The following is a 12,654-nucleotide window of genomic DNA, read 5'->3' on the forward strand; positions in this document are numbered from 1 at the left end:
TTCTCTAAAATGGAATAAGCATTCCTATTTATACCTCATAATTGGTGAGAAGATGATTGAATTGATATGTAGAAATACTTGGAAACTATAGAGATTTTATACTAAAAGAAGAATCCAGCTCTGATCTCTTTTGCTTGTTAGATACATTTTAAAACTTTAGCCAGCAGTTCAAACTGTGTATACTTTACATAAAATCCAGAATTTTGGTTTCCCTGAAACAATCAGAAGGTCAGTTCACACTGGATATTCCGATACGACAGCCATCAGCAGGAGCTTAGAGGCAGATGGCCCTCAAGATGGGCAAGTCTTTTGGTCTGACACCCACTACTTACTGACTTATACTCGGCCCCTTTATGCATTTATGTTGTGGTCATCCATTCTAGAATCTAGTCACTGCATGTATTAGAGAGAATTCTTTAAACATACCAAGGGCAGATGCAATATTAAAAGTAAGAGGTTCCTAAGATTTGTAGAACAGAAATGATGCTTTTGTGTGATATTTCTTTACTTAGTGCAAATATGGTAAATTTCAAATTACTTCCAAGTCACCACATGGCTGTGCCGTTTCTGGAGTAAGTCTTATAAAATAGTGATTTCTATCACAGGGGTTAATTATAAATATTAATTTTATTTTCTGTAAAAAAGATCAATAGTAAATATAAGTTATTCGAAGTAAAATCAGAAAGGGTGAAAAAAGGGAAATTTTTGTGCTCTTAAGAAAAGATAAAGATAGAAGAAAATCTCTAAACCTGGCCAGCTGAATTAAGTGAAAATGTGGCAAATTTATGTCTAAACTAGAGCTGAGTGTGGCAAATTACAAACTGAAACTGGTTATTGTGTCCAGAGACATTGTGCCTTCAATTCTGTATAAACTTCCCTGGATGTCATAATGCATCTGAGGTGTATAAGTAGCTGTGTTTTCTCTCTAGAGTGATAATTGAAGAATTAGAAGTTGAAATCATATCATCTCAACATTATCTATAATGTATATTCATCATTAAAACAGGAGCATAAACATGAAGCAAATTAAATAAGAATTTCTGGTAATGAAATACTATGTAGAGCAAGAATGAAAGGAGAAAAAGGTCTCTTAACATCTTCCTCAGCCACTTTTATTGTTACTGGTGGATTTTCAGCTGGCTTCACCTTGCCTGCTTCCTCACTCTCAGAGCCTGAGGATCTTGGCACAATCTTCTTTAAGGATGCACCAGTCCTCCTTGCTGTTGCTTTGAAGTCTGACAGCACTGAGAAAAAAATCCCCTTGATGCTGAAGATTTTCAGCAGCTATACATGGCTTTTTATCTTTGTAGTCCAATTTACTCTTCACTAAAATGGACACATGAACATAGCTTGTTCCTATGTGTTCCTCTACTGGGTACTTTTTACTGAAACTAGATTCATGTGGCCTTCATGTAGCCCTAAGTCTTCTTTCCTCTTTTTGCTTCCACCCAGATGGGGGTGACTTATTCTTTCTAGAACATGCTTAATATACCAATATACCATTTATACATATCTCCCTCACTTCATGTACCCCTTTTGAACAACAGGTTATTGTTTTTCCTGTTTTTTTCCAGACTTGGGAAAAAACATTTAATGAGACTTTATTTTCCCCCTTATACTCTTAACAAAAAAGAAAATAGAACAAACAGTTTCCTTACTGAATATAAAAAAGTATGTGAATTTCCTGTATATTTTTTTTTTTGCTTTTGGTGGATATTAATGCCTTAAGGACAGTAGCTTGTGTCACAACAGGCTACTGAATACAAGTTAATAACATTTAGCAGTTTTATTGATACTTATGTTTTACTGTTAGAATTAGATTAACCCCAGTATAGTAATTAAGTCCGAAAAGTTTACACTATTTCATTTTGTTACCAATAATTTGCAGTGTTCAACTGCATACTGTTTGTCATACTGCTTGTGATTTAAGCAGATAGATGAGTATTTTTTTTGAAACCAAAATTTAGTAGCTCTGATTGGAGGCAAGAAGCTATTAAATAGGTAGACACATTTGAAATAAATAATTGTTTGATTTCAAATATCTTAAACAATAGAATCTCAAGTGAGTATTGAATTTCTCAGATGGTTATGCACTTACTCCTCTAGACTGAAAAATGGAACAGGGAGAGGGAAGGAGGGAGGGAAAGAAGGAAGGAAGGAAGGAAGGGAGGGAGGAAGAGAGGGAGGAAAGGATGGAGGGAAAGAAGGGAGGGAGGGAGGAAGGAAGGAAGGGAGGAAGCGAGGAAGGGAGGAAGGAAGGGAGGGAGGGAAGGAAAAAAGGGAGGAAGGGAGGGAGGGGAAGAAAGGGAGGGAGGGAAAGAAGGAAGGGAGGGAAGAAAGACAGAAAGAAAGGAAGGAAGGAAGGAAGAAAGAAAGAGAAAGAAAGGCATGTTCTTTGAGTGATGGCTTTATTTAATGAAAAAGTCTTCTGTAACCTTATCCTGTAATGTTCATGAGACAGCACTTCCTGAATTTTATTATGTTTGTTTAAGTGTCCATCTTCACTCAATTCTAAAGTTTGTACAAGCAGGGATCATGTCTTTCTTGATTATTATTGAAATCCCCAGTTCTATATCTATATCTGTATCTATATCTATATATTTCTATATAGATATATTTCTCTATATATAGATGTTATATATATATATATATTTTCAAATAGTGACATCAATTTTTTTATTGAGGTATATTTGATGTACAATATTACATAAGTTTCAAGTGTACAACATAGTGATTCACAATTTTTAAAGGTTATACTCCATTTATAGTTATTATAAAATATTGACTATACAACAAGAACCTACTGTATAGTACAGGGTATTATATTCACTATCTTATAATAACCTATAATGGAAAAGAAATATGAAAAAGAATATATATATAATATATATATGAATCACTTTGCTGTACACCTGAATCATTGTAAATCAACTATACTTCAATACAAAAATTGACTGTATCCCTGTGTTGTACGGGGATATATATATATATATATATATATCCTTGTAGCTTATTTATTTTATACAGTTTGTGTCTCTTAACCCCCCTCCTATCTTGCCCCTCCCCCCCCTTCCCTCTCCCCTCTGGTAACCACTAGTTTGTTTTCTGTATCTGTGAGCCTGTTTCTTTTCTGTTATATTCACTAGTTTATTTTTTATATTCCACACATAAATTATATCATATAGTATCTGTCTTTCTCTGTCTGACTTATTTCACTTAGCATAATATCCTCCAAGTCCATCCATGTGGCTGCAAGTGACAACATCTCATTCTTTTTTATGGCTGAGTAGTATTCCGTCATATATATATATACACCACATCTTCTTTATCCATTCATCTGCTGATGGACACTTAGGTTGCTTCCATATGACATCAATTTTGATAGAACTAAAATTACTTTTTTTTACAATGGAAAAAGGATGGAATGTGTGGACTATATAGAGGACTCTTTTAGTAGAATCTAGTCTAGGAATCCAACAATGCTAAAAACATGTGTTGAATGTTGGCCTTGCATACTTCTTCCTAACCCTCCTAAAATCTCAGTGTTTTGAATTTTTTTCTATGCATGAGAAAATGGTGAAGAACGACGTGCCAAGGAAAAAAAGAGAGTGGGTGGGTTTTTGTCAGGGACTCCCTAGGGAGCTCTTAAAAATACTAGTTCCCAGACCCCAGCCCAACTTTCAGTTGATATGGGATGATGCCCAGAAAATCAGTATTTGAAAGCTCCTCAGATGATTCAGTATTCAGCCTGGGTTGAAAAACAACTGGTCTAGCTGGTCAAATCAGCTTAGTTGGGAAGCTTGCAAATGAGGGCAGTGATGGCATGGCTGACATGTCACCACAGTGTAAGGGAATATCTACAATAAAAGCTCCACATTCCAACACTGGTCAACTAAATGCCCACACCTTTGATCCTGGCCCACTATGGAGGAAGAGAAACTGAGAATGTAGGAAGAGGTGGAGGCCATGATGATGAATAGACCTTGCTTAGGTGGTTGGAGTTGGCCACTAATAAATGTTTTTTGTTTTTTTTTTTTAATGTTGAGCCTTCTTTTAATTTATTTTTATTTTTTGGCTGTGTTGGGTCTTCATTTCTGTGCAAGGGCTTTCTCTAGTTGTGGCAAGCGGGGACCACTCTTCATCGCGGTGCACGGGCCTCTCACTGTCATGGCCTCTCTTGTTGCGGAACACAGGCTCCAGATGCCTAGGCTCAGTAGTTGTGGCTCACGGGCCTAGTTGCTCCACGGCATGTGGGATCTTCCCAGACCAGGGCTCGAACCCGTGTCCCCTGCTTTAGCAGGCAGATTCTCAACCGCTGCACCACCAGGGAAGCCCTAATACATGTTTTGAAACATCATCTGTTGAACTATCATTAAACAAGTACATGTTAAGAACCCAATGTATGCTAGGTACTAGGTCCTGGGAATACCAGCCAAGTCCCTGCCTTCACAGAACTTACAGTCTGGGGACCAGACACAGAACAGACAAAGAAGTATATCATCATTGGTATCAATGAGCGCTGTGAGACAAAAATTAAAGCTGGGTCAAGAGTAGAGAGTGACGGGGTAAAGCCTAGACTGGGCAGTCACGGAGGACAGCTTTGAGGTGGTGATGTTAGAGCTGGGACCTGGGTAAAGAGAAGGAATCAGTGTGGGAGCCACGTGAGAGCTGAGAGAACAGAAAGGGAAGAGTCCTGAGTTGTGGATGTCCTTGGCATGTCCCAAAATAGAAAGTCCCTGGGGTTCGAATGGAGCAGGCTATGTGGGGCCTCGAAGGCCATGGATAGGAGTCTACAGTTTGTCTTGAGTGTGATTCAAAGTCCTTGGAGAATTATGAGCAGAAAATGAATTTGATCTAATTTTATTTTTAAAAAGATCACTCTGTGACAGTGAGGAGAATGGGTTACAGGGGCGAAGAGTAGAAGAAGGGCCACCATTTGGGAGATGAGAGTAGCTCATCATGTTTGGGAGATTAGGATTGTAGTGGTGGCAGAGGGAGAAACAACAAGATTCAGGATATATTTGAAAGCAGAGTAGTGAAGACTTGCTAATGCAATCATTGTTGCGTATAAGAGAGATGATTCAACTGCATAACTGGTGGCTATAAATATTAAGTAACTGTACAATGAATTCTGAATGCTAACAACATTGCCACATACACAGCACTCATAAATCTTAGCCAGTATCAAACATCCAAGCAAATATGTGAGTGGATAATTGGATGTACAAGTCTGCAGCTCAAGGGAGAGGATGGAGCTGGAGATATATGTTTGGGAGGTACAAGGCTATGGGTGGCATTTAAAGCCATTGGACTAGGTGAAATCTTCTAGGGGGTGAGTGTAGAATGAGAAGACTGAAGGCAGCGGCCTGGAGCACTTCAATATAGACACTGAGAGCAGAGGAGGAGCATCCAGCAGAGAAGACAGAGATGGGAGGAAATTCTGGAACTTGGAGAGTGCTGGAAGGCGAGTGGAAAAGTGTTTTAAGGTGGAATTGACTAGACTATTGCTGACAAGTTTTCAAAAACAGTGAAGTCTAAGACTGCCCATTAGAAGTTGTGGGTGGCCTTTTTAAGCCCCTAGCTTGAAATTTTCAGAAGCCTTCCCTGAAAACTTGACATTTCTGAAGCCCTGGCTCCTTCTTGGAGGGATCTCTTAGCCTCAGCTTTTCATTCTCTTTCATTTTTTTCTCTTGTCTCTTTTCTCTTCACATCTTTTCGTCATCTTTCCCACTCAATGAAGCAAGTATTAACTACGCTGCCTGCCTTTCAAAGCGAACAAGTGTTATTTTCCAGAATAGCCCCATTCAGGAAGCATGGGCTTTGCTTTCCACAACAGTGTGATATTTGCAAATTGCTCAGGGGTTATATAAATGCTTCTTATATGAATACGTGGGAGATGGGCATGGAAAGAGCCATTATTTACATAAGTAAATATTTTAAAAATAAAATGTAAATTTTAAAAGATAAATCTGAGTTTAAGATGCCAGTAGCTCTTGAATTATTATTTTAGGAGAGAGAATGCTGCCGTTTGGAAAGTGGTGTTTGGCGTCAATAATCTAGACCACCCATCAACGTTCATGCAGATGCGCCTCGTGAAAACCATCATCCTGCATCCTCGCTACAGTCGAGCAGTGGTAGACTATGACATCAGCATAGTGGAGCTAAGCGAGGACATCAATGAAACGAGCTACGTCCGGCCCGTCTGCTTACCCAGCCCGGAGCAGTCATTAGAACCTGATACTTACTGCTATATCACAGGCTGGGGACACATGGGCAACAAAAGTAAGTCAGGATCCTCAGGAGCACTTGCCTTTCAGCTTGTAACTGGAAAACAATGGGGTACTTCCTGGCCTTTGGCAATCATTTCCCATTTTCACTTATAAAAGTAGAGCCACAAATACTTAGCATCATGTGTCACTCTCCCTTCCGTGCAAATCATAGATGTCAACGCACTTAAACCTGCCAAGCCCAGATACAACCTCAGAAATCCTTCTCCACATCTCAGTCTTTCTCCAGGGAGCCGCTCCTGATGTTTTAGAGCTGGCACGCAAGACGAGACCTATCCGTCATCCTCCCTTGCATTGTTTCTATTGATGATTTGCACTCACTTCAGGCAACGTCACTCGGAGCCTCTGTCTAGCAGTTAGGTAGTTCCCCTTCTGCAGTCAAGCTGGACGGTCCCATTTCCAACTCTTTGTTATGATTCAGTCCTATCAACATCGGTAACACAACGTGTAAGTCTTTCTAGAAGGAAAACTGGTTAGCTATTTACCTATTCAAATTAGTTTAAATAGTTTGGGTTCTTAGATGATTCATAAAACATATAGAAATTAAAAAATTAGTACTGCTGACTCTCAGCCACCCATAAAGGACTCTCTCATTTTGCTTGACTTATTAAAAGTTTAGAATAAGAACTTAATCGATGAGATATTTTCTTTAATGGTAGGCACTGACCATGCCAACTACATCAGGTGTAGTACTGCAGCTCTAAGGGATGATGATATATATCTGTGTCCTGTTATCTGTCTTAGCAACTGCCAATTTGAAGGACGATTGTTTTTCTTGAAATTTAGTCGTTTTGAGCTAAGTTGAGTTTCTTTTCTATACGATCAACTGAGAATAAAAAGAAAAGAGTAAATAGACAGTAGTAAGTCATTGGCTTCTGAAAAGCTAACATGTAAGAAATATGAAGGCAATGTCAGACACATGATGTCACCATGCCTGCTAATCTTGGTTTTTAAAAGCTATAATTAGTTTTGTGATATGTGAGAGCAGAATCTATATTGCCTCTACTTGTATTGTTCCCAATATCCACATTAAACTCAGAGTAATCGTGTGACATGTGGCACACACCACGTATAAAATGTAGGAAGAGCAAGGGTATGAGTTCATTGAAAAGATCTGATTGACACTGACCACACCACTTTCTAGCTTACTATAAAATGGAAAAAAATAATAGCAACTGTCTAACTCACAGGATTATTGTAAAGATTAAAGAAAATAGGCCCAGAGAATGCTGAGTGCAGGAGCCTGGCCCACTGTGGGTACCCAGTAAACCTTAGCGATGGTTCTTTTTACCATTCTTTCGACAACTTGGGGAACTTCCACTGTCTGCACTGCATTGATTTTTCCAAACGTATTGGAAAACGTATTCTTTCTTCCATTAAGGTACCCTGTACATGTACACTGCTTCACCGTCACTATCTAAAAGGAGAACAGTGTGTATGTTTTGTAGAATGGCCGAACAATGAGAGATTCTTGCTGCTGGCTTTGAGAAATACATTGTTATTCTGTGAGAACTTTGGAGCAAGATGAAATTCACATGTTCTCTCTGCTGACACTAAGGGATGGCTTTTCCCTTTGACATCTCTCTGATGCATCCTCTAGGATTAAAGGTTCCGACCTCAAATGATGGCTACTGTAGCACAGGATGAGACACACTGTTCAAACCAAGGGTAGGGCAACCCTTCCTCTGTTAGTCTGAAGAGGCAGTCTGAACTTTTAGCAGAGCACGGCTCACATGTTGAGCTGTCACAGAGCTGGCAGCCTCCCACCTGGAGCAGAGCTCTGGCTTGATTATTTTCCTTTTCATTGTAGTAGCTATTGTTTACGTTGCTACACATAATAAGAGAGGGAAAGCATGAGCCAGGTTACTTAACCAGTCTGTGCCTCAATTTTCTCATTAACAAAATGAAGGGGTTTGATTAAATGATTGCTGTCAGCACTTATAATGGGAAAATTCTGATTTCAAATGAGCTTCATCTTTGAAATGACATTTTAAGAGCATGGTTTTCTTGATATAAAAATGTTATCATTTCATATTTGGCTAGCCTCAGTTTTGAGTCATTTTACCCTCATATATTTTATTTCTTCTTCTTTTTAAAAAATCCAGTGCCTTTTAAGCTGCAAGAGGGAGAAGTCCGCATCATTTCTCTGGAGCAGTGTCAGTCCTACTTTGACACTAAGACCATCACCACCCGGATGATCTGTGCCGGCTATGAGTCTGGCACGGTTGACTCGTGCATGGTAAGTTGCTTTCTGGTTACCAAGGAGATTCAGTTCAGCAGTAGGTTCAATGGGTCCATATAAGCCCATTAGTATTCATGTGTGGCCCTTTGGGAACATCTTCTGAAAATAATTTATTACCAAACGTTTAATTATTCACAGGGTGTCTTCCTTTATTCAGGACCCAAGCAACGCCCTGAGTAACCTCCATGCCCCCCACTCAGGTTGCCTTCTGCTTTCTCACCTCCTGCATGGGGTCAGCACCCTGGGCCAGCAACAGGAGGAGAATCAATTGTTCTGGTCCATCTCCTTGGACTATTTTAGTGGCCAGGACAAGCAAGTTTCTGAGAGCAGCTAGTGGTAACCAGAGCTCCAACCAGGTTGCCTCAGGAAGCAGGGGACAGACACCAAGGGCATAGTCAACCATCGGGGTGATGGCACTGAAGCACATACAACACTCCAATCTCCAGGGTGTGTGACAGACCCACCTCCGTCTCAGGAGTTGATCACACTGGCATTGTCTGGGGCTGCACGTGATTGCCAGCATGTCTTCAAATATCTATCACTGAACACAACCTTTAGACTCAGGATTTCTGGTCACAACAGTTCATAGAGTATGCTGACTGAGCGATGCAGGGAAGCTTTTTTTGAATTTTATTTTGTTTATCTTTTTTATACAGCAGGTTCTTATTAGTCATCCATTTTATACACATCAGTGTATACATGTCAATCCCAATCTCCCAATTCATCCCACCACCACTCCCACCCCCACCCCCCCGCAGGGAAGCATTTTTACTTAATAAACACTCATTGCATATTATACTGGACTGGCTCCCAGGGGAGGATGGAAAAGGGCGAGCACTTAAAGAAGCTTGTAACAGAGTGGGGAAGGCAGTTATCGCACGACAGTGCTATGAAGCATCTCTGTTATTTCACTGCTTTGGAGTACATCAAATTGCCCCCAAGTTTTAGAATTGAAGAAGAGATGCAACAGTATTATTGCCCCTGACCCAACATAATAAGATGACATTTTTGATTGTCCATTTCACAACAGAAATGGCCTGGTGGTGATTTAGACAGTTGTCATGGGAAAGAGGGAGGCAGGCTCCCTTGAAGTTTCAGTGAGTCACCTTCCCTTCTGTCCTCTGGCCCCAAGTCATCCAGCTGAGGTGGGCAGTGATAGAGGAACCCCTGCCTTCCATGCAAGAGGCCTAGGTTTGATAGACCAAAGCCAAAACAAAAGTGACTAGGAGGCAGCATGGTGTCAGGGCTAGGACACATGATTTGCAACCTGAAAGGTCTGGGTTGGCTCCCATCTCTGGCAGTGAGAACAATGTGACCTGAAGAAGTTATTTAACCTCTGTAGAATATTTTCTCCCAAGTAAGATGGGGCTGATTCCGTCTGATTTGCAGAGTATCTTTGGGATTAACTGGGTTAATGTCCCAGTATTTTAACATATGTGTATATGACGTCTGGCATATGCCCTCAATGAATATCAACAATGTGAATGTTAACATCTACCAGTTAGTGCTTACTGTGTTCCAGGATCTCTTCTAAATACTTTCTAATAACTCACTTAATTCTCACAGTCATCCTTGTGGCAGTATCTGTGTTTTTCCTATTTTACAGATCAAGAAAACAAGGGACCAGAGAGGTTAAGTAATTTACCCCATATCACCCAGCATTAAGGTGGTAGAATGAAGATATGAATGTAGGCAGCCTGGCTTCAGAATTCAAGTGCTTGGTCACTACACTATCCTAGAAGCAATGATTAATGTGAATACATTTCTCCCTGTTGCCAACATGATCTGGACGTCTACCAAAAAGTAGTTCCTCTTCATCTCTTGGTAACTGCTAAAGGGAGGGGATAGAAGGTGATTCTTTGAAAGAGAAATGAAGGTCCAACACAGCCACAGGCATAGGCGTGTTCATATCGTAATGTCTAATAGTAAACAGGTCCTGCCAACTTCTTTAGTGGTGGGAATTCCGCACTATGGATATCTTAAATGCATACCAGATGCTCTCTAACACAACCCCAGGTAGAAAACAAAACACAAAACAAACAATAGCTACTTTTTACCAAGTCTGGAGCAAGATTATGCACCAGAACCTCTCATTACCTTCCTTAATTGCATCAACAGGTCACATTGGAAGCCATGGGTCCTTTGTTAAGGTCTAGAAATCATGGAACTCAGTATTGAAACCAAACATAAACTTTGGCCTAAAGCCCAATATTATGAAGAAGAAAAGAGGACCAAAAACCAGACAACTTGTACCTTTAGCTGTATCCCCCTTTTGTTTTGAATTGATGCTTCTTCACCTTTTGTTTTCCAACTAACAAACAAATGTCCACCTGCCTCATTAAGCCTAGCTCAAAACCCACTCTTATGGGGACCCTGTGTTCCCCTCCGGCTGGAAGTAATCACTTATTCCTTTGAAGACTCCTTTATTTATAGCCCTTAGATTTTGCTTTCATGTAAAGTTTTTCTCATTACCCAAGTGGAGTTTTGGCCCCCTGGGGACAAAAGTAGCTCTTTACTTGTGTAGACTGTAGCACAGAATCTTGCAAAAATTAGATGCTAAATAATTATGTGGCTAAGTTTCTGATCTGGAAGTGTAAGAGATGCTGACCTGTAAATATCCCATTTTAATCACTCTCTGGCATAATAAGTAGCTCAACCTAAATAAGTCAGTATCTTAGTATTTCTTTTATGTAAGAGGAGATGAAAAAATTGTGGAATATGTCTAATAAAATTGTTTCCAGTAAATTTTGCTTAAAAAATCAATTAGGCTTTCAGACAGAACAGCTTAGCCTCTTGCAAAATCTATGCTTATTAGTTAGGTTTACAGCATTGGTAAATTATGAATGCAATGTTCACCACTTCTAGGAAGGAGCGTGATATATTCAAAGTCCTGAAAGGGAAAAACCTTCAACCTAGGATACTCTATCCAGCAAGATTATCATTTAGAATAGAATGAGAGATAAAGAATTTCTCAGACAAGAAAAACCTAAAAGAATAGAGCAACGCTAAACCTACCCTAAAAGAAATATTGAAGGGTCTTCTCTAAATATTGAAGAAGGGTCTTCTTCTTTCTCTAGAAAAGAAGGAAGAATCTGTTGGAAACAAAAAATCATAATAGGAGAAGCAAATATGTAAAAGGATTGAAGATCACTTAAATAAGCCACTACATAGATTAAAAAGCAAAAAAAATTGTTTTGTAAAAGCAATTATAACTACAATTAACAGCAAAAGAATAAGTATGAAGATGTAAAACAGAACATCAAAAATCATAAAATGTGGGAGAGTGGAGTATAAAAATGTAGATCTTTTAGAATGTGTTTGAATTTGTATGACTAGCAGTTTAAAGATATAATAATGGGTCAACATACTTGAAATCCATAGTAATCACAAATCAAAACACACAATAGGTTCACAAAAACCAGAAAGAAAGGAACTCAAGCATACTACAAAAGAAAATAATCAAACCACAAAAGGAAAAACAAAAAGAAGAAATGAACAAGGAAGAACTACAAAAACAACTGGAAAACAAGGTTTAAAATGGCAATAAGTACATACCTATCAATAATTATTTGTTTTAATTTTTATTTTATATTGGTGTATAGTTGATTTACCATGTTGTGTTAGTTTCAGGTATACAGCAAAGTGGTTCAGTTATACATATTCATATATCCATTCTTTTTCAGATTCTTTTCCCATATAGGTTATTACAGAATATTGAGTCAAGTTCCCTGTGCTATACAGTAGGTCCTTGTTGATCTGTTTTATATATAGTAGTGTGTATCTGTTAATCCCAACCTCCTAATTTATCCACCCCCCCCCCCGACCTTTCCTCTTTGGTAACCATAAGTTTGTTTTCTAATTCTATGGGTCTATTTCTGTTTTGTAAATAAGTTCATTTGTATCATCTTTTTAGATTCCAAATATAGGTGATATCATATGATATTTATCTTTCTCTGACTTACTTCACTTAGTATGATAATCTCCTGGTCCATCCATGTTGCTGCAAATGACATTATTTCATTCTTTTTAATGGCTGAGTAATATTCCACTATATATATATATGTAGCACATCTTCTTTATCCATTCCTCTGCTGATGGGCATTTAGGTTGCTTCCATGTCTTGGC

The 12,654-nt window shown here is 39.0% G+C and overlaps 1 protein-coding gene across 1 annotated transcript in view; it reads left to right on the top strand.

Moving 5' to 3' along the window:
- The window catches only part of CORIN (corin, serine peptidase), a 225,691-nt gene that overhangs the window by 201,052 nt on the left and 11,985 nt on the right, over nt 1-12,654 (top strand). Inside the window, exons 19-20 of the mRNA XM_060148234.1 lie at nt 6,011-6,282; nt 8,393-8,526. Coding sequence (XP_060004217.1) covers nt 6,011-6,282; nt 8,393-8,526 — 406 coding nt within the window. The remainder of the gene's footprint in view (nt 1-6,010; nt 6,283-8,392; nt 8,527-12,654) is intronic.

Source organism: Lagenorhynchus albirostris, chromosome 4 (assembly GCF_949774975.1).
Source record: "Lagenorhynchus albirostris chromosome 4, mLagAlb1.1, whole genome shotgun sequence".
Lineage (NCBI taxonomy): Eukaryota > Metazoa > Chordata > Mammalia > Artiodactyla > Delphinidae > Lagenorhynchus > Lagenorhynchus albirostris.